Source organism: Amphiprion ocellaris, chromosome 13 (genome assembly GCF_022539595.1).
Source record: "Amphiprion ocellaris isolate individual 3 ecotype Okinawa chromosome 13, ASM2253959v1, whole genome shotgun sequence".
NCBI classification, from domain to species: Eukaryota; Metazoa; Chordata; class Actinopteri; family Pomacentridae; genus Amphiprion; species Amphiprion ocellaris.
The window spans coordinates 21,492,917-21,518,657 of NC_072778.1; the positions used below are offsets into that span (position 1 = coordinate 21,492,917).

At 42.9% G+C, this 25,741-nt stretch overlaps 1 protein-coding gene across 2 annotated transcripts in view; it reads right to left on the minus strand.

Annotated features, from left to right (window-relative positions):
* Positions 1-4,348: 4,348 nt before the first annotated feature.
* LOC129350418 (uncharacterized) overlaps positions 4,349-25,741 on the minus strand; it is a 66,664-nt gene continuing 45,271 nt past the window's right edge. Inside the window, exons 3-4 of one of the 2 annotated variants that reach the window (XR_008603811.1) lie at positions 8,721-8,938; positions 4,349-4,488 (exon numbers count right to left, since the gene is read on the minus strand). Coding sequence is in view for 1 of the 2 variants with exons in the window: in XM_055016897.1 (XP_054872872.1) it covers positions 9,834-15,701 (5,868 nt within the window). In the remaining variant the exon portion in view is untranslated. Of the gene's footprint in view, positions 4,489-8,720; positions 17,175-25,741 lie in introns of those variants that run through there. The other variant, XM_055016897.1, reaches the window with a different exon arrangement.

A 25,741-nucleotide genomic window follows, 5' to 3' on the forward strand; every position in this document is an offset into this window, starting at 1 on the left:
AGAATTTAGGTTTCAGACTGGTCTTTCCACAGTCCTGACTTAGACCTTACAGACTGTGTCAGAAAGCCAACAAATTTAGCTAAATGTACCAATTTTCTCAAAAGGAGCAGTCAAAGAGCTTGTGAATGGCTACCAAAGCACTTAGTTGAGAGTGGCTAAAGTACAACTAACCAAATATTAGAATTTGTTTATGAATATTTTCAACACAGCAGCTTTTGTCATATTTTTAGATAATTATATGAAAGAACCAAAATGTATCATTGTGTTTTTTATGACAAACTAATTCAATGATTCCATCCTAGAAAATTCTGAGTTATAGGAGTTAAATTTGATCCTCTGTGTTCCAAAAAAAAAAAACCTGTCAAATGATGTGGGTTGGCTTTTACACATTTGATCCTGTAATGCATTTCTACATTAAGGCATCCTATAGAAGGTAGCATTTTATGCAACTTAATACTTCTATTCCAGAGAATCTGGTAGGTTTTACGTGTTTTTGGCAGCTTTAGTTACTTCTAAGGTACAGATTTTACACAATTAATAATATTACACAGAGTTTAGGTTCAAATTCAAACTTTTGGACTTCTTACAAAAAGCAGTGTATACTCTGGTGACATTTCAGATGTCTATTAATTGCAAATGGCTCCATCAAATAATGACTTATTATTTTTTCCCCTCAACATTCTCACATGACTTTCATTTCAGTAACTGTTGATCCAATATCGCAATACAAATCATAAATTAGAGAAAAAGTTGAAAAACCAAGAACAGATTTGTGTTAGTTTTTTCTTCTTTCCTTTCACTAATCATGCAATGAGCCTTCAGATTTATCTTATGTCCTTGTATATAAAATAAAATATAAAGTGGCTCAAATTAGCTCCAACTGCAGCAGCTACAATAACTTGCTGCTGACACATTGATGCTTCACTGTTATCTAGTAATCTAGTGATGTCAAGTACATTAATACATCATAAGATCAAACCAGAACTTTTACTTAATACTTAAAATACATATATGAATAAAGGATCTGAATGTTTCTTCCACCTCTGCATAAAATCCATTAAAGCAATATTTCCGTGTTTTTAAACCTGGGTCCCATTCTTGTAATTGTTAATTGTGGTCATTCTACTGTGGGCCAAGTTAACCTTGCAGTCACTACCTCCTTTATAGAGATTAATTTAAATGCAAAATGGGGGGGGGGGGGGGGGGGGGGGGGGGGGAGTATATTGGGGCAATATGAAAGAAAGAATCTCTAACAAATCCACCTAAATTATCATTTAGATGACCAGTTCCATTCCGCCTTACTGGGCTTTTTTTTTTAAGCTAACAGTTATAGATTTCTGGCATGCAACTTTATTGTTTCCTTCACTGTTGCATTTATTCATTGTTTGTGTCCTCTAGTAGCTCCAGTAGAATCATTTCTGGCCACAGTAGAAGACAGATAAAATTCTCAAACACTACCTGCTCCTCACCAAACAGCAGACAGACACCTTGAGGGACTAGCTAGTGGATAAAGTGGATCATTTGACAGCTAAAGAGCCAGTTATTCCTTCAGGGGCTGGTGGAGGGCAACGTGGAGCCAAAGGAGAGTAAGTAATTGACTTATATTCTAAATGTGGTCAAGGACAGTACTCTGTGTGACTGCTGATGTTGCTCTGTTTCTGCTGGATGGTTTCTTTAATTTAGAAGGTGATGATATGACAATGTTGCAATCACAGCTCGTTTCTGCAATTATTGGGGATTATGTGTAAATGATTAACACAGAAAACTTGTCATCCAGTTTATAGAGCAGTCACAATTTAAAGTTTAAGTACACAACCATTTTTTTCAAGAATAAATGGTTGTATTACTCCTTCGGCAGTCACTAATTCAACATCTTGCTGCTAACATGGAACTCATGCACTTTGTTCATGCTTCTTGAGTTGTGATGGAAAACTGCTACAAGGTTAATGACCTTCAACTCAAACACATACCAGCTAAACCACAGCTGTGTTGTAGATATTTTTTAAATACAATAAAGGCAGCAGGGGATTCATTTTTCCTCGTGTTGTCGTGAGGAAAAAAAAACTGTTTTACACACGGACAGCTTTTCTTTCTCAACGGGGGTCCTGCTTTGACCTCAGTGAGTTCTGGTCATGGTCATATCAGCGGAAAGCTCTTGCTGCTCTCAAAGACCCTTTTCAATGTCACATGTCCAGGCTAACCAAACAGATCTAGAAAAAGTGTCTCTTCCTGTACCAAAAAAAAAAAAAAATTATATATATTTTCTTTACAGAGAAGACCCTCTACAGATTCCACAGTTTAATTATAAAGTGCACAGATCAGCCACAGCATTAAAACCACCTGTCGGGCCATGAACTGAGCTGCTCTGGAACTGTCCTGGAGGTTTTTGGCACTGGCACGTTGGCAGCAGGTCCTTTGCATCCTGTGGGTGGCTTGGGTGGGGCCCCTGAGAATCAGACTTGTTCGACCACATCCTGCAGATGCTCGATCAGACTGAGATCTGGGGAATTTGGAAGCCGGGCCAGCAGTTTAGGCTCTTTGCAGTGGTCCTGAGAGGTTTTTGTGGAGTGACAAGGCTCTGTGTGGTCCTGGGGGAGACTACTGGAGCCATGGAGGGACAGTGACATGGATGTGCTTGGTATGTTTCGAAGTAACATCTACATGAATGCTGGACTCAAGGTTTAACAGCAGAACAATGTAATCAGTTGATGGCTTTTAAGGTTGCTGTAATCAAGCCTTTACTTAAAAAGCCCACTCTAGATCCAGATGTTTTAGCCAACTATAGACCAATTTCCAACCTCCCATTTCTCTCTAAAATTCTGGAAAGAACAGTTGCAAATCAATTATGTGAACATTTGCAAAGGAATAGCTTGTTTGAAGAGTTTCAGTCAGGCTTCAGAGTGCATCATAGCACAGAAACAGCTCTGGTGAAAGTTACTAATGACCTTCTCATAGCGTCAGATAATGGACTGGTCTCTATACTTATTTTGCTGGACCTTAGTGCAGCATTCGATAGAATCGACCACAAACTTTTATTACAGTGACTAGAACATTGTATTGGCATTAAAGGGATAGCACTGGACTGGTTTAAATCCTACTTATCAGACAGGTTCCAGTTTGTGCATGTCAACAATGACTCTTCTGAGCATACTAGGGTTAATCATGGAGTTCCTCAGGGCTCTGTCTTAGGACCAATACTGTTCACATTATTCATGCTTCCTGTCAGGAGATTCTCCGCTCCCAACCTGTGGATCAGAATCAAAGAAGTGAGAGACAACACCGGTTCTGCTTTGTACAAAGGGCACCCTGCTCAGACAACGCTGTAGCAGAGACGCGCTGAAGCAGTTCCTTGTCCCTTTATTTATAAAGTTACATCAAGCACGTGTATGAGTGTGTGTGTGTGTTGCTCGTGAGTGTGTGTGCGTTGGAGTGTGTGCGTCATGGTCAATGCATGTATGTCATCGTGAAATAGTTCAGCACGTCATCATGAGATAGTAAGAACATTTTAGATAGTTCAGCACTTCGTGTACAACCTTGAAGAGAAGATAGTTCAGCACATTGTGTAAGAACATTTAGATAGTCACAAGAAAAACAAAATATGGGTCATAAGTCACAGTGGAAAATTGCTGAATAGGAGCTACTGAATAAGAGCCTACAGAGACAGGAAAAACATACTGAGTGTGACAACTATGTACATTATATACAGTTTTCTTCTAACATTCCCTCCTGTTTGTCATACTCTGTATAGTCGGAGTTATCAGAAAATCAGTATCTTATTTCTATTTTCTACTGACTCTTCATTGAGACTAAACAGTGTCTTCTTCTTTTTGATATTCAAAAGAAGGGTCGGGTTCTTGCGTGGACAGGGCTATATAAGTCTGTCGTACTTATATTGAAACCATTCTTGTAATCCCATTTTTACAGTTATAACATAGATAAGGATAGTTGGTTCGCTGTCCTGTTGTATCAGAATCATTGCATGGTTGTCTGAAAGTTCCATCCATTATATTACTACGTCTTATTAGCGCCCCTTGATGTCCTCCTAGTCCTCCGCCTCGTCCTCCAGAGGTGGGTGGCACAAACGCTGCTGTTAGTGCAATCAGGAGTGGGATGAGTCGAGCCATCGTGGGGGATCAGACACCTGCAGGTAGCACTCAGGGTGGAATTAATTCTTTCGAATTTACCACGTTGTTTTCTTCACTAGCCTGCAGTGCCAGGAACCCTCCTGTTACCCCCGATGTAGGGCCCTAGTGACCTCTACAGTCTGGTAGGCTGCCCTGCAGGAAGTTCTAGTCTATACTCACTGAGTGCTCCTTGTCTGCCTCCTTTACCAGTTTACAGTGGCTCAGATGAATCCAAGGTGGCCTCTCGGCGATTTTGGCTGCTGTGGGTGTGGTCAATAGCACCTGGTATGGGCCCTCCCACTTAGGTTGGCTCCACTTGGATCTTTGGATGATTTTCACCAGAATCCAGTCTCCAGGTCTTACTCTGTAATCAGAAGGTACAGATTCATCTGGAACATGATTAGTCTGTTGGATCTCTTTTGTTTGTAACATGTCACTCATCCAATCAGCTAAAGTGAGTTCCCTATCACTTTTTATCAAATCTGTGTTAAATGATGGCATTGGAAATGCCCTTCCATGTATTATCTCAAATGGTGTTAAACCTTTCTGTCCTTTAGTTATCCTCATCCACATTTTTACTAAGGACAAACAGTCTGGCCACGGCCTGCCTGTTTCTTCCATAGTTTTTCTAAGTCTTCGTTTTATTGTGCCGTTAGTTCTTTCTACTAAGCCAGCACTTTGTGGATGGTATGCACAGTGATGTTTTAAGTCGAATCCTAACTGTTGTGCTGCTAAATGGATAGTTTCATTCACAAAATGTGTCCCATTATCAGATCTAATCGTCCTGGGTATGCCATAGGTTGGGAAAAAGTGTGATACTAAGCATTTTGCTACTGTTCTAGCATCATTTCTTTTTGTGGGGTATATCTCAACCCATTTGGAGAATGCATCTATAATTACTAGAGCATATTTTACTCCTTGTGTCTCATTTAGTTCTATGAAGTCCATATGAATAGTGTGAAAAGGGTGTGGCGGTGTTGGAAACTGTCCTCTCTTTGGTCTCACTTGTCCCTGTGCATTATGTTTCTGACATATGATGCATTTCTGGACATGCATTTTTGCTGAAGTTTCAAAATTTATAGTGTAGTATGATCTATTGACTAATGTAACCATCTTTCTTTTGGCGTTACGCTGTTCATTATAGTGTGTGGGTTAGCCACACGTGGTGGTATGTGAGACACTATCTCATTTACTGCACGTAGGTCCTGCACCATAGGCCATTGTCCTGTGCTTGCCTTTTTAACAGGAAATATAGGTGTAACGCATTCCACTTCTTTTGTCTTCTTTTAATATGCCAGCCTCCACCATGCTGGTAACTACTGGCTGTATGCCCTTTTCAGCTTCTTCGGATATTGGATATTGTGATAATCTAGGCCTTCTGGTGGTTGTTGTTTCTACTTTTATTGGTTCAACATTTTTTATTAATCCTACATCTGTGGCACCTTTGGACCATAAAGCTTCTGGTAATGATCTTAATATCTCTTCCCCTACTGATGATAGGGTGCAAAGGTTCTTGGTCTCTCAGTCTGGCGAGTCTAGGTGTGTGGCTGGTTTGATGTGTACTCTCCAGCCGACAGTGTGTCTTTTTATGCCAGAATATTTTCCTATAGACCATCCATCAGGCCCTGCTGGACCAAATGTGTCCTTTTGTGCTCTCATTAGTACTGAGTCTAACTGTCTCCATTCCATATGTGGTGTCTTTGACAGTGACACGTGAGGAATTTTCATCCTGAATCTTTTCATCTGGTCGGGGCTGAGTACAACCCCTGCTACTGAATTTCCTTCCGGTGTCACGTAAATGTGCGTTATCTGCATGCCTGTTTCCTTTATTTTGTGGACCCATCCATCATAGTTGGTGTCTGGGCCTGGGTCTGGTTTGTACCACAATGTACAATGTAGCTCGCTTTTATCTTGGAATTGTATGTCTGATGTATCTGAAAGGCCTGTTTTCAGGACATTTAGGATGTCTTCAGGGCCTTCTTTCCCTATTAGATCCAGAGTCCAATAGTAATGGGGCATGCCAGATCCTTGTGTTACATACACCTCAGGCATCACTTCAGCTGTCATTCCGCCATTTGCGGTAGGAATAATGCCTATGTTAAGTGCTGTTAACACATCTCTTCCCACAAGGTTTACTGGACATGTCCTATCTACCAGAATTGGTAATTTGGCTGTTTTTCCTGATGCTAAATCCCTTATTACAGGTTTAGTCATTCTGTTTTCTCTCACATGTCCTGTAGCTGATTTCACCCAAACTGTTTTATTTGACATTTGTGTTCCTGGAGGCGGGTGTCTGACTACAGTGGTACATGCTCCAGAATCACATAAACATTCATATGTTTTACCATTTAGTTCCATGGTTCTCATTGGAACTTGTTTATCTTGTTGGTGTGAGAGTAGGATTTCTAAGTCCATATGCAAAATTGGTGCATTAGGCTGCACTTGTGGTCTTATCACTTCTCCTGTTTCTACCATGGTTTCTACTTCTGACTCAGAGCTGCTTTCTGAGGGAGTGATAGTTATCTCCCCTGTAGCCTCCTCTGCCTCGCCCCCTCCCTCTCCCTCGGCCTCTGCCTCGGGAGTGAAAACCTCCGCGGGGGTGAGAGTAGGCAACAGTTACTGTTTCTGCAGCGTAAGTTGTCTTTTTCTGTTTCAGAGCCTTTTGTCCATGGTTAGCAAAATTTACTGCTTCTTGGACAGTTCCTGTATCTTGGTGCACCCAATGTTTGTTCACAAAACGCCTTATGGGTTCTTCTAGGCCGGCAATAAACACTCTTTTTTAATTGTTGTTGGTATGCACTGTTGTTATCATTATCTGGTGGAATGCCAGAATTTGCTCTGAAAACCTTTTCCAATCTGTGTCTGTAGTCAGTAGGTTTTTCGTCTGGGTCTTGCATGCATTCAGCTATTTTGGTATAGTCTGCTCTCCCTCTGAATTCTGCACGAGCTCTGACAAATACCTGGTCTAAACCTTGGGTCAAGTCAGCATGGTCTGGTGGTATTGGGTCATTGTCAATCCGTGGATTTTGATCATCACCTCCATATCTATGCCCATATCGTGGATTAGCTACTTCCACCATGGGTAATTGATTTTCTGGAGTCGGTCCACAGCAGTCACATTCACTCTCCTCACCTTCACTATCCTCTGTGGTGTCACTTGGCATATCATCTGCAGCACCTCCTCTAAAATGCTGATCATGTTTTGCTAATGCTTTCTTAGGATATATGCTTTTCCCTTTAGTTTTTCTGTCAGGCTGAACCCTTCGTGAGAGTCTGTCCTGATGTTTTCTCCGTTTGCCAGTTAATAGAGACTCTGGAGGCACGACAATCTGACCTCTTTTAGTCGCCATAGGTGGAGTACCTGCATAATCAGCTTGTTTCCTAGGTTTCTCTTGTGATTTTTTTCTGCCTCTCTAGTTTGGGTTTTGGAGTGACTGGTTTATCTTCTCTTCCCATACTAGTTTCTTCTTCTTCTTCAACTAGGTTCACAGTTTTGTGTGTTTCTATTGCCTTCTGCCTTTCTTCCTGTTTTTTCTTTCTTCTCACATCCCTTAACTTGCTCTGTTTTAACCAACAATCCAATAATTTGTACTCTTCTTTTCTGTTTTTTTTCTTCTCCCTTTTGGTTTGCATAATTTCCAATTTGAATTGTGTCTGTAGATTTAAAATCTGTGGTGTGTTTAGTTTTCCGTCAAATCCGTATTTCTTTCTCCATTTTCCCTCAGCTATCTTTCCTGCGCCTTCTTTGTAGGCTTCCATATGTCTCGCATCGCCTTGATACTTATTTATTTCTTTCTTTCTCTGCTCCTCCGTTTTGCACTTACTTTGGCTCTTTCCCATTTTACCTTCTTAATCTGTCGTTTACTTCTAGGGTGAATATAATTTCGTCAAGGGCGTCCTCGTCAACTATCTGACGAGTTCTATCAATTCTGTTAGGGTATATTGTGGTTAGGAATATTATATTGAGGTTGGGATTCTCTTGTAATTCAGTAATTGGTTCCCAATCTGTATTTTCTACTTTACAGTATTTTATTAAAATTATTCTTTCATCCTCTACCCACTTAGTGATCAACAATATCATTTACTACGTTATTTCTGGAAGAAATTCTCTTGCATGAGGTCTTGAGGGGGACACTATCACATGCTTCTACACCACCTAATATGGTGCGGTGATAGTTTTATGGGCGTAGCCGACCCTTTTCCTCTCGATCACCAGTACATCTTTCTCCTCAGAATAAAATAAAAACCTTAGAGAACTGTTAGGATTTCTGAATCCTTTCAAAGAACTAGTTCTCTCATTCACACACAATCACATTCATGCAATTTGTTAACTAATTTGCCAGACTCCTGGCTGCTAGACTCCTAGCTTTAGAGGATCCACCTCAGACGTCTTTTAGATTTCTCAGGCGGAAATCTTAAGCCCTGCCAGACTCCTGGCTTTTGAGTCACTCGACTCTGCGCGCTAGTATTTGTCCTTACTGGGTGAAAATACTAAAACCACTCGCTAGACCCCTAGCTTTTGCTTAAGCTCTGCCAGACTCCTGGCTTTTGAGTCACTCGACTCAGCGTGCACGCCTTTATGTGTTCTCTACTCACTCTCAATTCGATCCGTTGTTCGGATGGGGATCTGAACTCCGCCGGCGAGTATCAGTTATAACCCTGGCCCAGACACGAATTCACGTCCTGGGACTTTCTCAGTCTCTTACGAGGCTAGCTGTCGACAGGCTTCAGGTCGATCACTCAGTGGCTAGAATCCAGATCTCCCATCCGGCTCGAAGGACCAGGGAAATGTCAGGAGATTCTCCGCTCCCAACCTGTGGATCAGAATCAAAGAAGTGAGAGACAACACCGGTTCTGCTTTGTACAAAGGGCACCCTGCTCAGACAACGCTGTAGCAGAGACGCGCTGAAGCAGTTCCTTGTCCCTTTATTTATAAAGTTACATCAAGCACGTGTATTAGTGTGTGTGTGTGTGTGTTGCTCGTGAGTGTGTGTGCGTTGGAGTGTGTGCGTCATGGTCAATGCATGTATGTCATCGTGAAATAGTTCAGCACGTCATCATGAGATAGTGTCCTGCCCTCGCACTAAGCTAGGCAGGCAGATAACCGTCACCTCAAAAATCACACCGTTGTTCCTTTTGTCGCCTGTTTATTTGCAGGATGCATGGCATGAATTTTGATGAATGAGTGAATGAATGGTAAAACTGTAAACAAGAAACAGAATATTGTGTATAAGCTGATATGTAAAGAATGAATCCCTACTACTATACACAGCAGAGCACATCTAAAACAGGCTAACGGGCTAACAGGCTAGCGCTAGCGAACGGCTAACTAGCGTCGGTGCTAACGTCTCATGAAACACATTTTGTATAAATTACTGGCATGAAATATCTCAAACAAATCGTAGCAGTTAGTACTATGCTTACATTTGCAAAATATATCATTTCAGCAACTTACAGGCTGTGCTGGCTTAAAACCCAGGGTGGCAGGTACAAGAGAATCTTAGCCGTTGAATGTTGTCTATCTGTTAGACAGGAAGTGGTCGGCAGCATCAGTTCCGGTGTCCCACCAAAATAAACGGACAGTGCCGAACCATCACAACGAAACAAATAGTCTCTATGAACAAATTTAACACACACAAAAAAAATATATATAAGTGGCTCTTATGGAGCCAGAACACTCCCCGCCTGACATCAGTAAGATGTCAATAACTAAATCGGTTGCACACCATCTGATACGAGGAGAACAACATCTGTAACTGGTCGGAAGTAAACTTTAGCATTACCATCTTTTACTACTTTGACCTCTACTTTTCTAACAAGTCCGTCTCTGCTAGAATGAACCTTTGCAATCACTCCCATTGGCCATTGGTTTCTCTTCACAAGAGGATCCTTCAGCAGGACCACATCCCCCTGCTGCAGGTTGGGTCTGGTGAAATGCCATTTGTGACGGTATTGCAGCGTTGACAGGTACTCCTTCCGCCAACGATGCCAGAAGGAGTTGGCCAAACTTTGGACTCTTCTCCACTGCTGTCTGTAGAGGTCCTTCTCCTCAAAGTCGCCCTGGGGTGCAGAAGCTGCTCCAATCTTCTGTGTGAGGAGTGTGGCTGGAGTGAGGATGAATGGGAAGTCCAGATCACTCGACACTGGAACCAGTGGTCGTGCGTTGATGATGGCGGCTACCTCTGCCAAGAAGGTGGTCAGGACGTCATGCGTGAGGTGCCTGGAACCAAGTTGAGCTAGCTGGGAGTCTAGGATCCTACGTGCCACCCCTATCATCCGCTCCCAACTACCCCCCATGTGTGACGAGTGCGGAGGATTAAAAACCCAAGTGCATCCACTATCGTTTAGGAATGACTTAACCTTGGGGTCATCAGGAATGTTGTTGTCAAAACCTAGCTCTCTACAGGCCCCTGTAAAATTGGTCCCACAGTCCGATCTCAACTGCTTTGCGGGTCCCCTAACGGAGAAGAACCTGCGGAGTGCATTGATAAAGCTAGACGTGTCCATAGACTCTATGACCTCTAAATGAACCGCCCTTGTACTCATGCAGGTGAACATCACTGCCCATCGTTTGCTGCTAGCAAGCCCACCCCGAGTGCGACGAGAGGTAACAGACCATGGTCCAAACACGTCAGTGCCTACGTAAGAGAATGGTGGTTCAGTACTAAGGCGCTCTGTAGGAAGGTCTGCCATTTTCTGAGACTGTGTGACACCCCTTAGCTTGCGACAAATTACACACAAGTAAATGAGACTGCTGATCTGGCGTTTACCACCTAAGACCCAGTAACCCGCTGCCCTTAAAGCTCCCTCTGTAAGGTGACGCCCTTGGTGTTTAACCTTTTCATGGTAATGGCGGATTAACAGGTTAGTTACATGGTGTTTGTGTGGCATTATCAAAGGGTGTTTCTCTGCAGTGTCAAGGTTAGAGTGAAGGAGGCGTCCACCAACCCTGAGAAGGCCTGACATGTCAATGTAAAGAGAAAGCTTTGCGAGGGGGCTAGTTTTTGAAATGTCGTTTCTTGTCTCAATCTGTTTGAACTCCTCTGAGAAGCTTTCTTGTTGGACTGCTTTTATGATAGTCTCTGTTGCTCGCTCGAAGTCTGAGGTGGTGAGCTTGTGACACATATGCCATCCCTCACATTGTCCACCTGATTGCTTTTGCTTAAAGGTCCAAGCAATGTGTGCCAAACGGGCAACGGCTCTGGTAAGTGACTGCCAGCTGGAGAAAGACTCTAAATTTGCAGCCTTTAAACAGGGGTGTGATGTTTGGACAGCAGCAGTGAGCAATGGACGAACCTCAATGTCAGCATCTGGGTTTTGAAGATGGAACATATCATGTGAGTTGCTCCCTGTGGACTTTAAGAGAAACTCTGGCCCCTTCAACCATGTGCTGGATAACAGTTTTTCAGCGGGTAGAGATCTGGACCCGTGGTCGGCCGGATTGCACTCCGAGGGAACATAGCTCCACTGGGTTGGTTTTGTTGCTCGTCGGATGCGATGTACGCGGTTGTGTACAAAAACATGAAATCTCCTTGACTCATTGTAAATGTAGCCAAGAACGACTCTGCTGTCCGAGAAGAAACGTATGTCACTGATCTGAATGTCCATTTCATCTCTGATTAGCTCTCCAACTTCCACCGCTAACACTGCTGCACACAGCTCAAGCCTGGGAATGGTAAGATCGGGCTTAGGGGCAAGTTTGGCTTTTCCAAATATGAATGCAAGCTCGGTCTCACCATCTTTGTTTGTTGCCTTTAAGTAAGCCACAGCCGCGACTGCTTGGGTTGATGCATCACAGAAGATGCAGATTTCTCTGTGCACTGCATTTACGAAAGAGAAGGAGCAGTACTGTCTTGGGATGTGAGTTTGCTCAAGTTGCTTGAGAGCATTTCTCCATTCTGACCATTCTTTGAACATGCCTTCTGGAAGAGTTTCATCCCACCCACAAGTCTCTTTGGTTAGTTCCCGTAACAGTGCCCTCCCCTGGATGCTTACTGGCACTGCAAACCCCAGCGGGTCAAAAAGACTGTTGATCGTGGACAGAACACCTCTTTTTGTGTAAGGCTTTTCAGTTTGGGAGACTCTGAATGTGAAAGTGTCCCTTTCAATGTCCCAGCTTACGCCTAAACTCCTCTGCATCGGAGGGAATTCGGTGTTAAAATCTATGTCCTTGAGCTCACTTGCTAAGTCTTCAGTGGGAAATGCTTTCATGACGTTTGGGCTGTTTGAGGCTATTTTATGGAGCCTCAAGTTGGATGTAGCAAGCAGTTCCTGTGTCTCTTTGAGGAGTTCAACCGCCTGGGATTCAGTGGGAACAGATTTTAGTCCGTCGTCAACGTAGAAGTGTCTTTGAACAAACTGCTTGGCTTCAGGAGAGTGCTGTGGACCTGACTGGTGTGCTGCATTTCTCAGACCAAAAATTGCAACGGCCGGGGATGGGCTATTGCCAAACACATGCACTTTCATTCTGTACTCAACAATTGGCTCTCTTGGGTCATTGCTGCGGTACCAAAGAAACCGGAGGAAGTTCCTGTGGTCCTCTCGCACATGAAAACAATGGAACATTTGTTGTATGTCCGCTGTAACAGCCACTGCTTCTTCTCTGAAACGGAGAAGCACTCCAACAAGGCTGTTGTTCATGTTTGGGCCTGTGAGCAGCACGTCGTTTAAGGACACCCCCTGAAACTTAGCACTCGAGTCAAACACCACCCTGATGTTGCTTGGCTTTTGCGGGTGATAAACACCAAAGAAGGGAAGGTACCAGCATTCTTCTTCATCCCCAAGAGCAGGTGCTGGCTCTGCATGTTCTTTGTCAAACAACCCCTGCATAAAGTCCATAAAATGTCTCTCCATTTCAGGACGTTTCTTTAGTGTGCGGCGGAGTGACTCTAAGCGGCTGAGTGCTAGACTTCTGTTGTTTGGGAGGCGGGTTCTTGGTGTGCGGAAAGGAAGTGGAGCTATCCAGCTGTTTGCGTTGTCTTGGTAAAAGTCTCTTTCCATAATCTGCAGAAAGGCTTGGTTCTCATAAGAAAGTGCAAGCTTTTCATCCTTCTCACTTTGCTGAAATATGTGTTCCCCTATTTGACATGAACTCTGAGTGTCCCAGAGCTTGTTGTGTGACTGGTTCTGCTGTTTGACATGGAAACTGTTCTGGCAAGGTGGTAGGAGACTTGGACGCCCATTCTCAAGAACACTGGTTCTGTGTGAGCCCACAACAGCTGGCTTATGAGCACCCCTTAGACATACATCCCCTATAATAACCCACCCAAGTGCAAGTCTCTGGGCAAACGGGGCATTAGCTGGGCCATTGACTCCTTTATGCACTTTGTGCACTTGGATTATGTCTCGGCCTAACAGCAACATAATATCAACCTCAGGGTCAAGTGGTTGAATTTGGCCTGCCAGACGTTTGAGGTGCGGATGGGCTAGAGCGACCTCTGGTGTTGGTATTTCGGCCCTGTTATCTGGGAGTGAGTCACACTCAAGCAGGGAGGGAAGAGGAGAGCTAAACTGGCCATCAACTGACTGTATAATGAGGTTCTCAGCTATGCGACCATTTGTCATGGAAACCCCAGTACATGTCTTCAGTGTGTATGGCGCTAGATTGCTCATCGGAATGTCAAACATGTCGAAAAGGCTTGACTTGGCTAATGACCTATTGCTCTGGTCATCTATGATAGCGTAAACCTTGACTTTCCTGTCTGGATGCCCCTGTAGATAGATGTAGGTCTGACATATTTTTGAGCAGGAGCGCCCACCAATTAGGTCCCCACACACTTTAGTGCATGCTGAGCTGGTCTCTAAATTGTCTGGATTACTCTCCTCGCCGTACTCCTCCCCATGCTCCCCGCCGTGGTCTGGAGTAGTATTTTGAGCCCTTGTATTTTGTGTCCATGGAGCAGGCCCTGCATGCAGTGCAGCAATATGTTTGTTGCTGTTGCACTCTGAGCATTTGATTTCTGCTTTACAGTCTTTAGCTTGGTGAGTGGAGGAATCACAGCACCTAAAGCAAATGTTGTGTTCTCTGAGATATGCTTTGCGCTCATCTAATGTCTTTCCTCTAAAACCCCTACACTTTTTTAGTGAGTGCGGTTTCTTATGAATTGGACACTGCTTGTTTGTGAACTCACTTACATTAACTGTGTTTGTTTTGTGAGTCTTGTTTACCTCTGTTTTATGGACAGCAACAGGGGGTCTGGACTTGGATCTTATGTAGTGGTTGTCATGAGTTGCTGGAGTGGACATGGGAGCTGAGGTGGCTGTCTTAAAGCTGGGATCATTTCTCATTCTAGCTTCATCTTGTATGAAGCGACAGAAGAATGAAAATGGAGGGAAACTCACTTTGTGTCTTTGCTTGTATTTTGTTCCCTCTGACATCCACCTGTCTTGAAGATTTATTGACAACTTATCAACAACTGGAGCAATGCCACGTGAGGTATCCAAATGCACTAGCCCGGGTAAAGAGCCATCAGATTTGGCTGCGTCAATTTCAGACAGTAGGTCAGCAAGCTCTCTGAGTTTTGGGGGTTCTTTGTTTGAAACTCTGGGAAAGCGTTCGAGTCTGTCAAGGAGAGACTTCTCAATAACCTCTGGAGTGCCATAACATTCTTGTAGCCGTGTCCAGACTTGTTGAAGGCCCTCCGCTGGATTGTTAAGATGGACGGAGCGTATGCGTTTGGCATGTTTGGATGACTCTTCACCAAGCCACCGAGTGAGCAAATCTAATTCTTCACTAGGCTTTAAGCTTAACCCCTCTATAGCATTATAAAGGGAAGCTCGCCATGCCCAGTAGTCCTCTGCCCTGTCTGTAAACTTTGTTAAACCATTTGCGACTAAATCTCTTTTGGCTAGAAATTTAGCAACACTTGCAAAGTCACTGTTCCCATTGTCATGTTGCATTGGCTGGAAGGGCGGACTGAAAGGGGAAAGGTAGCTCTTACATTGGTGTGGGGAACTCACATACTCACATTGGTGCTGGGTGGTGGCAGCTGGCAATATGGGGCAACCAGACTCATCTTTAATGTTGTGTTGATTTGTTTGTGGGACACAATCTGGTGAAGCAGCTGGATTAGGAACTGGGCTTATGGCACATTGTTTTATGGGTGTGAAGTGTTTAGCGTCTGGTAAGTCTTCACCGTGATGGTCTGGTGAATATCTGAGATAGCTTTGTAGTCCATATGAATGTGTTGAAGCTGGAAGCTGGTTTAGCATATGAGAGGTCAGTTTGGGCTGTATTTTATCTTGACCTTGCCTTGATTCCCCATGTTGTTTTTCTGATGCATGTGTTGACAGCGTTTCCCGGTTCACCTCCTCTGCTATTGCTGCTTCAAACACACTGGCTTCAGCGAAAGCGGCCTCTGCTTCCTTTTCTTCTTTTAGCACTTCTAATGTGGCACTTAGTTCCGCTTGTCTCATTTTAATTTCTATCTCCCGTCGTGCAAACTCAGCTCTGGTGCGTGCTGCTTCAGCTTTTGCTCGTGCTCCAACTGCTGCTTCGGTGAGTGAGCTGCGGGATCTGGATGATGAGCTGGAGCAGGTAGACCGGACCTCGAGGTGCTCCTCCTCCGCTGGCAGCATCGTTGCTTCTGGGTCTGAAGCCTGGAAGGCTGAGCGCTGTACCTCCTGGTGTAGCCGTTTCACTAGCCTTTTTACTGTCCTGCCCTCGCACTAAGCTAGGTAGGCAGATAACCGTCACCTCAAAAATCACACCGTTGTTCCTTTTGTCGCCTGTTTATTTGCAGGATGCATGGCATGAATTTTGATGAATGAGTGAATGAATGGTAAAACTGTAAACAAGAAACAGAATATTGTGTATAAGCTGATATGTAAAGAATGAATCCCTACTACTATACACAGCAGAGCACATCTAAAACAGGCTAACGGGCTAACAGGCTAGCGCTAGCGAACGGCTAACTAGCGTCGGTGCTAACGTCTCATGAAACACATTTTGTATAAATTACTGGCATGAAATATCTCAAACAAATCGTAGCAGTTAGTACTATGCTTACATTTGCAAAATATATCATTTCAGCAACTTACAGGCTGTGCTGGCTTAAAACCCAGGGTGGCAGGTACAAGAGAATCTTAGCCGTTGAATGTTGTCTATCTGTTAGACAGGAAGTGGTCGGCAGCATCAGTTCCGGTGTCCCACCAAAATAAACGGACAGTGCCGAACCATCACAACGAAACAAATAGTCTCTATGAACAAATTTAACACACACAAAAAATATATATATATAAGTGGCTCTTATGGAGCCAGAACAGATAGTAAGAACATTTTAGATAGTTCAGCACTTCGTGTACAACCTTGAAGATAGTTCAGCACATCGTGTAAGAACATTTAGATAGTCACAAGAAAAACAAAATATAGGTCATAAGTCACAGTGGAAAATTGCTGAATAGGAGCTACTGAATAAGAGCCTACAGAGACAGGAAAAACATACTGAGTGTGACAACTATGTACATTATATACAGTTTTCTTCTAACACTTCCTTTAGGCAATATTATTAGGAAGCACAGTATTAATTTCCATTGTTACGCTGACGACACTCAATTGTATTTATCTATGAAGCCAAATGAAACTAATCAGCTAGCCAGACTGCAAGACTGTCTTAAGGACATAAAGACCTGGATGACCTATAATTTCTTACTACTAAATTCAGACAAGACTGAAGTCATTGTATTTGGCCCCAAACATCTTAAAAAATTGCTTTCAAAGCATATGGTTACTCTGGATGGCATTACATTGGCCTCCAGTACTACTGTGAGGAACCTCGGCGTTATCTTTGACCAGGACATGTCCTTTAACTCACACATAAAATAAATCTGTAGGACTTCCTTTTTCCACCTGAGAAATATTGTGAAAATCAGCAGAAAAACTAGTCCATGCATTTGTTACTTCTAGGCTTGACTACTGTAATTCCTTATTATCAGGTTGTCCCAAAAGCTCTCTGAAACATCTACAGCTGATCCAAAATGCTGCAGCCAGAGTACTGACGGGAGTTAGCAAGAGAGATCATATTTCTCCTATACTGGTTTCTCTTCATTGGCTTCCTGTTAAATCTAGAATATAATTGAAAATCCTTCTTCTGACATATAAAGCTCTTAACAACCAATCTCCATCATATCTTAAAGACCTGATAGTACCATATTATCCTAGCAGAACTCTTTGCTCTCAGACTGCAGGCTTACTTGTTGTTCCTAGAATCTCTAAAAGTAGAATGGGAGGCAGAGCCTTCAGTTATCAGGCGCCTCTCCTGTGGAACCAGCTCCCAGTTTGGGTTCGGGAGGCGGACACCCTCTCTATTTTTAAGACCAGGCTTAAAACCTTCCTTTTTGACAAAGCTTATAGTTAGGGCTGATTGGGGGACCCTGACAGGGTGAGCTGGTGTTTTCATTTGCACAACTGACTTCCCCTCTTGATGTCCCTTTAGTCTGCCCCTAGTTATGCTGCTATAGGCCTAGGCTGCTGGGGAACCTCTCTTGATGCACTGAGCCCTTCTCTAACTACCTATGTATTTACTATATATACCATTATTGCATTACACTCACTCTGTTTCTTTCTGTTTCCTTTCTCCAAGTGTCCCTGGTCCCAGAGCTGGATGCTTCAGATGTGTGGTTGTTCTCCCACCTCCAGCTGCCCATTTCCACCGATCTACTCTGCATTGCCCTTACTATACTTGATTTGCTCATCTACATACTTTTGAATTTACCACCAGCTATATATGTATATATATTTAATGCCAGAGCCGTACACCATAGCAGTAAACTATAATTAGTTTCCATGTTAGTTATACTTTGCATGTATCATCTGTCTTATCATGCATGTATTATACTTTGTGTTTTATGGTCCTTGTGTCCCCCCCCCCCCACCTCTCTAGCTCTATCCCTCTACCTCTATCCCTCTACCTCCACCTCTAACCCTCTACCTGTAACCCTCTACCTCTATCCCTCTACCCCTCTACCTGTAACCCTCTACCTCTATCCCTCTACCCCTCCACCTCTCTACCTCTTCTGTCCCTCTCAACCCGCCTGGCCAGCAGGCAGATGGGTCCCCCCACATTAGAGCTGGGTTCTGCTCAAGGTTTTTTTCCCTGTTAAAAGGGTGTTTTCCTTGCCACTGTCGCCTTTTGGCTTGCTCTGGGGGTCAGGCATATGGGTTCTGTAAAGCGTCTCGAGACAATTTGACTGTAATTGGCGCTATATAAATAAAATTGAATTGAATTGAATTGAATCAGTTTTATAGTCTTGACCTGTCAATGGTTTTAATGTTGTACCTGCTTCGTGTGTCTATTCATATTAAATTTCCAAAAAAGTTTCCAATTATCAGACTTTTCACAGCTAAAAAAAATGGTAACAAGAACAGAAAACTGTGCGATGAGCACAGTTCACCTGGACCTCAGAGAGGACAATATGTTCCTTCTATTCCATGAAGAAAATTGAATTGAACAGACAGCTCCAGTAGGTCATTGCCTGTGTCCAGAGAACCAGTAGTTACATTTGTTTGCTGTGGCTGTTTAGTTGCGTATTTACTGGCTTTCACAGGAGATTCTGAAAAACTGCGGCCATTGAAGCTGGTAGGCTCACCATCACTTCACCCAAACTCAACAAGTTTTCTTTAAGGCTTCGGAGCGGAGGTGATGTGATCTCAGCTCTGTGTATCTTTGACTCAACAAACAGAAATGGATCTATTCTCTTGGTTAAAGAAACATGTCACAGCAGCTGACGTGTTGTGTAAAAACTGTCTGCCAGTTTATGACCACTTTTGTGCTTTTTGTGAATGTCACAAAGCTTGGTGGAGCAGAAACTTGGACTATTCCTCCTGGGTAAAATAGTTGTTAATGAAAGGTCAGTATGCAAAACATTGCCAAATTATCTGCATGGATAATTAGGGTCTGAGCACCAACGGTGCGAAGACCCTATTGTAATGCAAGGAATTATTTTTTTTATTACACTTTCTTTTTAGGAGGGGAGAAACGCACTTTTGGCGGCCTTAACGTACTTGAAAATGCGTGCAATTTTGCACACACATCAGGATTAGCAAAAAATTTGATATTTTATGGAACTTGCACGTGTGTTTGCCAAAATGGCTCCATAGTGCCCCCTACAAAATTGCAAACTGTGGCTACTAACCCAAGTCACAAGGCGTTTCATCTACAGCTACAAAATGTTATAGGCATATGCAGCACATCAGGACGCAAAAAAAAGTACATTACGGCCATACTGTAAACCAAACAGGAAGTCGGCCATTTTGAATTAGCTGTGAAATTTGTTGAGATGAACTCCTTCTAGGGGGTAAATCTGAGAGACTCGTCGTCACTTCCGCTTCAGCCCCGGAGTTGGGACATTCCCTTTCCAGTTACATTTGGATTTGTAAAAGTGTTTTCGGACTTGTAAAAGTGTTTTTGGACTTGTAAAAGTGTTTTGTCACTTGTAAATTTGTCTTGGAGGTTGTAAAAGTGTTTTGCATTATGTAAATTTGGAATTTGGATTTGTAAAAGTGTTTTTAGACTTGTAAAAGTGTTTTGTCGCTTGTAAATTTGTCTTGGAGGTTGTAAAAGTGTTTTGCATTATGTAAATTTGGTTTGCACCTCTCGGCCACCGTAACAGAGGGCCCACTTTGCAACCTACCGACCCAAATGATCTACTGCAAACATCCCTATGACAGACACTGCTGGGTCCAGGGTCTAGAACTATTCAGTTTGCAGAACTAAATTCGAAGATCTCTATTCACCCTAGCAACTTTAACAAAAGACTATATGTGCACAGTGCAGTTTTGTAGTTCAGGCAAATGCAGGCCAAGCAGAGCCTGATGGCTTTTAGTATCATTAAGGGCTGCTGACGATGAACAAAGACAGATCAGTCAGTTGGTCGGTAAGTAGGTAGGGACAGACAGACCGATAGATAGGCTGTAAGCAAAAGCATACAATGAAATTAAAAGTGAAACTCCATACGGTACCGCAACAAAACACACACACACAGCACTGATGGAAACATCCTAAACATAAAAACATCATAAGAACATAAAAGCATCCCAAAACAAATGTATCAAAGATGAAAATAGTGCATCTAGGCGGGCTAGCTGACTAAAAACAGATTATTGCACAGTTAATGTGAAAGGGAATTTAAAGGGCAAATTGCTGTGCGGGGAAGAAACTGGTACTAAATCGGGATGTGCATGTTTTTTGGGACATGGAACGTCTGCCTGATGATAACAGTTTAAACAGGGTGTGTGGAGTCTTTGGTGATGTGTAGCTCTGCGGTGATAGTGTGAGCTGGCAATGTCATCTAGGGAGGGCGGGGTGCGGCCAGTGATTTTTTGCACAGTCTTGATGTTGGAGGGTTTTTTGTCTGAGGCTGAGCACCCAGCAAATAACACTGTGATGCCATCGGTCAGGATGTTTTCAATAGCAGCTCAATAAAAGTCCAGCAGCAGTTCACTATTTAAGTTGTTTTTCTGAAGTATCCTCAGGAAGTGCAAATGCTGCTGTGCCTTTTTACCAATGTATGTCAGTATTGTTCAGTTATGATCAGGTATGGTTTACTGATTTAAGATGGCATCCCCTAAATGTGAACATCAGTGGTAAATGGAAAAAAAAGAGTGCAGTGCAAACAAAGCGCCCCGTGGCACTTAAGCAGCCTCTGTGAACAATTCAGACAATAAACACCATAGGGGTTTTATAGCACCATACTCTGCTATCGATTTCACAGGTTTTAAAAACATGTTGAAAGTAACTGAGCCTCGTTAAGAAAGTTCCTTCTTGTCTACATTTCAGAGACTCAGTATCCCAGTACAAGCAAACACAAGCTACAGCTGTTCACAACTTATTAACTTCAACATCTGCTGTCAGATGCAGTACAGTACAGTTCAAGCGTAGTTAATTTTCTAAATGATGCACCTTAATGGATATTTATGTTATTAATTTAATTATTTGGGAGAATACACAGAAAACACAGCCATGGTCTGTTTGGTAAACTAGTGCTTAATCAAAAACTAAAATAAAAGGTAGTTTAATGTTTTCTACATCGTGTTTTGACTGTAACATCAAGCCAACGTATGTATTGAACCGTGACTTCTGTTTACCTTTACACCCTTTCTTACTGTTTGTCTTTGCCTTTCTCTGCGTCTCCCAACCTCAAGTTTAGTCGTACTAACTCATCTAAACATGGCAAGCAGGACAACATAAACTGCTCCTTGAAATATTGTGAGTGCATAATTGTAAATGAGTTGCTTTTACTAACAGTAATTCCTTTCACTCACAGCTCAGAGCCAAATCTAGATTTTGTTTGCAACACAACATTGATTCACATACAGAGATGCACTTATCATTCACAAATCGATTCCCAACAGTTTCACTTCTTGCCCTGTCAATTCCCTTGATTGGCTGAGACACAGGCTGAGGCTGGATTTAAGTCCCAGTGTTGAATTTCACTGTATTAGTCATAGTAAAGATCTAAATTTGTTATAACTTTGATTCTAATCGTATCAGTTAAAGGTTTGGTGTCAGGGAAAGAAGAACAAAGAAAGCTGAAACACTATAATTTGTCTGATTGCTTCTTATTCTCGTGTCACTTTTAGCTTGTCAGCTCCATTTGTTCCACAAAGTACCTCAGACAAAAAAGTGCACTGCACATTCACAGGCTTACATTTACATTCTATACACTCTTTAATCACAACCTGTTCAGAAGTGACAGTCTTTTATTATAATGACGCAAAGATGCACACAAAACATATACATTCTTTCTTTTGAATTTTTTGGCAAGACATCCCCCCTCAAGCATGAAGTGCTAGTCACACACTTATATAGTGCTGGTACTCAAATGCAATGATGATGTTCAACTTGGAGGCTTTTTGTTGAGCAAATTACTACGATATTTATTTTTTAGATGATGGAGAGCCTGAGGTTGCCAGTAACACACAATTTAATAGAGCCAATTACCATGTCTTTGCAGAGCTAATGGCTTGTCAGTGGAGGTGAAATCTCATACTTCCAGACCAGAAACTTCTTTTATGGGGGAATAAGATGCAATTTCATTTACATGCCATAAACCAAACAATCACCTGAAGGCATCTCTCATCTGAGACCACAGCAAAGGATCACTGGAATTCTGTCCAGAAAACATGCAGATGTCAGTTTCATAAGGTCCCAAGGATGTTGTGGTGGATTAAAGACCTCATCATCATGATCGTGAGGAATCTTTGAAGACATAACAAGTCTAACCCTTCTCACAAAACCTCAGAGGCAATCATCTAATGGTTGGGGCTCACCGTGCTGCCTAAGTGTCCACTCAGCAGCACTCTGTATGTATAGTCTGGGCTCCTGCCAGGCCACTTCCAGCCTTAAGCACCATCAGCCAAAAAAAAACCCTCTGATGAATGTACCTTCCAACAACCCAACTACAGTCCGGTCCATCAGCCTCAAACACACAGCCTTTTGCCCTGGTCCTGTTTCTGTCTTTGTCAAACAACTTGTGCTAACACACTGCTTTTGCAGCAATGAGCACTTTTTGTTGGTGTCAGCCAGAAACTATACCAGGGCTTTATCAAATTTAAGTGATTTGTTCCTACCTTCTCCATTCCTGGTTCCACTTTTTTCAAATATAAATAGTGCTTTACAAAGTGCTACTGTTGCAGTTTTCCCACCAAGGGTGGAAATCATCTCTTTGCCAGCTGTTCATTTCCAGCTGGATGGATGTCATATCGATGTGCAGCAATAAATGTTACATTGCATGGTGTATATAAGGTACAGGTGGCCATTGTAACTGAGTGGACAGGTATGATAACTTATCCTGGATGACCGGTAATGCCAAGAGAGAAAGACAGATGCATAGAGAGGTGGGCGCAGACAAAGTGAATGAGAGAGAGGCTGAGCTAAAAGATAGTGTTTCAAGGTGTCGTCTACCAGATAAACTCAATCATGCACTGGCCTCTTTACAAGCAACAGAAAAGCCATTCGTCTGCTCCTTTGTGCAGCCAAAACAGTTTGGTATCCCCTTATATACAGGCAGCTGAAAAGCACTGATGAAATCCATTTTTGCCTCTTTTCATTAATTTTTGCATCCACAAATCAGACGGATCACTCACCACCGACATCTACCGAAGAACATCTACCATCAGACCAAGGAGCTACGAATTATGAAGGAGGCCCGCAAGAGAAAGAAGAGGAACGTTCGCAAGCACAGCAGACCAGGACCTGTCCCTGTGGTGTCCGAGAAGGAGAAGGACGTTGTCACTGTGGTGAAATAGACGGAGCTGGAGAGAACAGAAGACCTAAAGACTGCTGTTAAATGATGAGGTGGAGACTGAGTTCACACCCACATGGGATACGTTGAGACTGCTCTGTTTAAAGCAACAAACTGGTGTCCAGTGTTCCACCTACACTGTGCGTGGCCGACTTTTAGATCATGGCTTAAGGTCCTACAAGGCCATCAAGAAGCCTCTGATCAATGAGAGACAGAGATTAACCCGGCGTCGTTGGGCCAGACACACAAGAACTGGACAGCCAGGAAGAAATGGAAGAAAATTCTGTGGTCAGATGAGTCTAGTTTCCAGCTTTATCTTCCTCCTGCTAATGTGAGGGGACGCAGAAGCCCAGGCGAAGCATGAACTCCAGCATGTACAGTACCCACTGTCAAGCATGGTGGAGGCAGTATCATAGTTTGAGGATGAATGAGTGCTGCTGGTGTTGGTCATCTCACTGTCTGTGATGGCACATTGAACTCTGCCAAGTATTGTGCCATTCTCCAAACCTACATGCTGCCTTCTGCACATGCTCTGTTCCATTGAGGTCAGAACTGGATGTTTCAACAAAATAATGCTCCTTGAACACATCCAGGGCCAGTAGAACTATGCTGCAGGAGCTCAGTATCCAGGTCTTAGGGCGGCCAGCTCGATCCCCAGACATGAGCTCCATTGAAAATCTGTGGTGGATTATCAAAAGGTCTGTTTCAACCCATAAACCAAAGAATTTAGAAGAATTAAAAGCAGTAATTCAAGAAAAATGGGACAAGATTACCCCTCAACAGTGTGAAAGGCTTGCGGGGAACATGCCAGCCAGGATTAGAGCTCTACTGTGTGCTGATGGCAGGACTACTAAATATTAATTTAATGATGTATTGGTTTATTTTTTTGTTCAATTTTGAACACATTCTCTGGTATTTGTTGACTTTGATACCAACAATGTTGAGAACTGACATATTGAAACTGTCAAGGATTTAGTTAATTTTTCTTTTAAACAATAAAAATATAATTTGTATGTGTTTGTGTCTGTCTAATGCAGCCACATCATTTGAAACACAAAAAAAGATTTTTCCACAAATATTTCATGATAATATTTGAGATTGTGTAAAATTTAAAAGGTGTCCGAAAACTTTTTTCCAGTGCTGTAGGTGGGTGGTATATCTCCTAGTAACATCCACATGAACACAAGGATCCAAGGTTTTCAAGCAAGATGATCCATTTCACTCACTTCACCCTCAATGGTTTTAGTTTTGTGGTTGATTGGTGTCTGTTGTGATTCCTGGGAAATGTGCCACCAGGTGTTTCTGCCTGTCACATCTATTAGCTGAGCTCCAAATCCTCTGCTGCTTTGAAGAAAGCCAGACGGGACATCCTTGTTTTTTCTGAAGGAGTCCAGGTGTTAAAAGAGAATATTATTGCTCACTCTGATACATATGAAAAAGTTTTTTTTTCCCTGTAAATGGAAGGTATCAGCTGTGGGACCAAAATAATGAGCTGAAAAATATTCAAAAGCGTCATAAAACAGAGGGGGACTTCAGAGCTAAGTGATTATTGATCACAGTGGGAAACCTTTTTCACAATACATATCATCATTTGCTCCTAAAGTATTGATTAGTGCAAATTCAAGGGTTGTTGGTTTTCATAAAAGCAGCATTTTCACTTCCACGGTCTTATATGTTCATTAGTAGCTGATACTAACCACAACAAAGCCCGTAGACATCCAAATAAGCTATGTCATGTTTCATTAAATGAACCACAGTCATCCAAGTGGGGGATATTTTCTTCAACCAGCAGCTCAGTCTGACAGATCACTTTGGCCCCAGTGATTTAAGGAGACAGACATCAGTATGACGCCTATTCAGCGAGTGTGCTAAATAATCTCCATCCATCCATCCATCCATTATCTATACACCGCTTAATCCTCACTAGGGTCGCGGGGGGGACTGGAGCCTATCCCAGCTGACTCGGGCGAAGGCAGGGGACACCCTAGACAGGTCGCCAGTCTGTCGCAGGGCTACATATATAGACAAACAAGCACTCACACATTCACACCTACGGGCAATTTAGAGTAATCAATTAACCTCAGCATATTTTTGGACTGTGGGAGGAAGCCGGAGTACCCGGAGAAAACCCACGCATGCACAGGGAGAACATGCAAACTCCATGCAGAAAGATCCCGGGAAAGCCGGGACGCGAACCAGGGACCTTCTTGCTGCAAGGCAAAAGTGCTAACCACTACGCCACTGTGCAGCCCTCTAATTAATCTCTTTTGTTGAATCTTTTTCTTTGTGCTTTTCTCATTTTCTCCCCTGCATGCTCTTTCTACTCAGCGCTAGATACAATATAGTATTAAAAACTGCCAGACCTTACTATTACA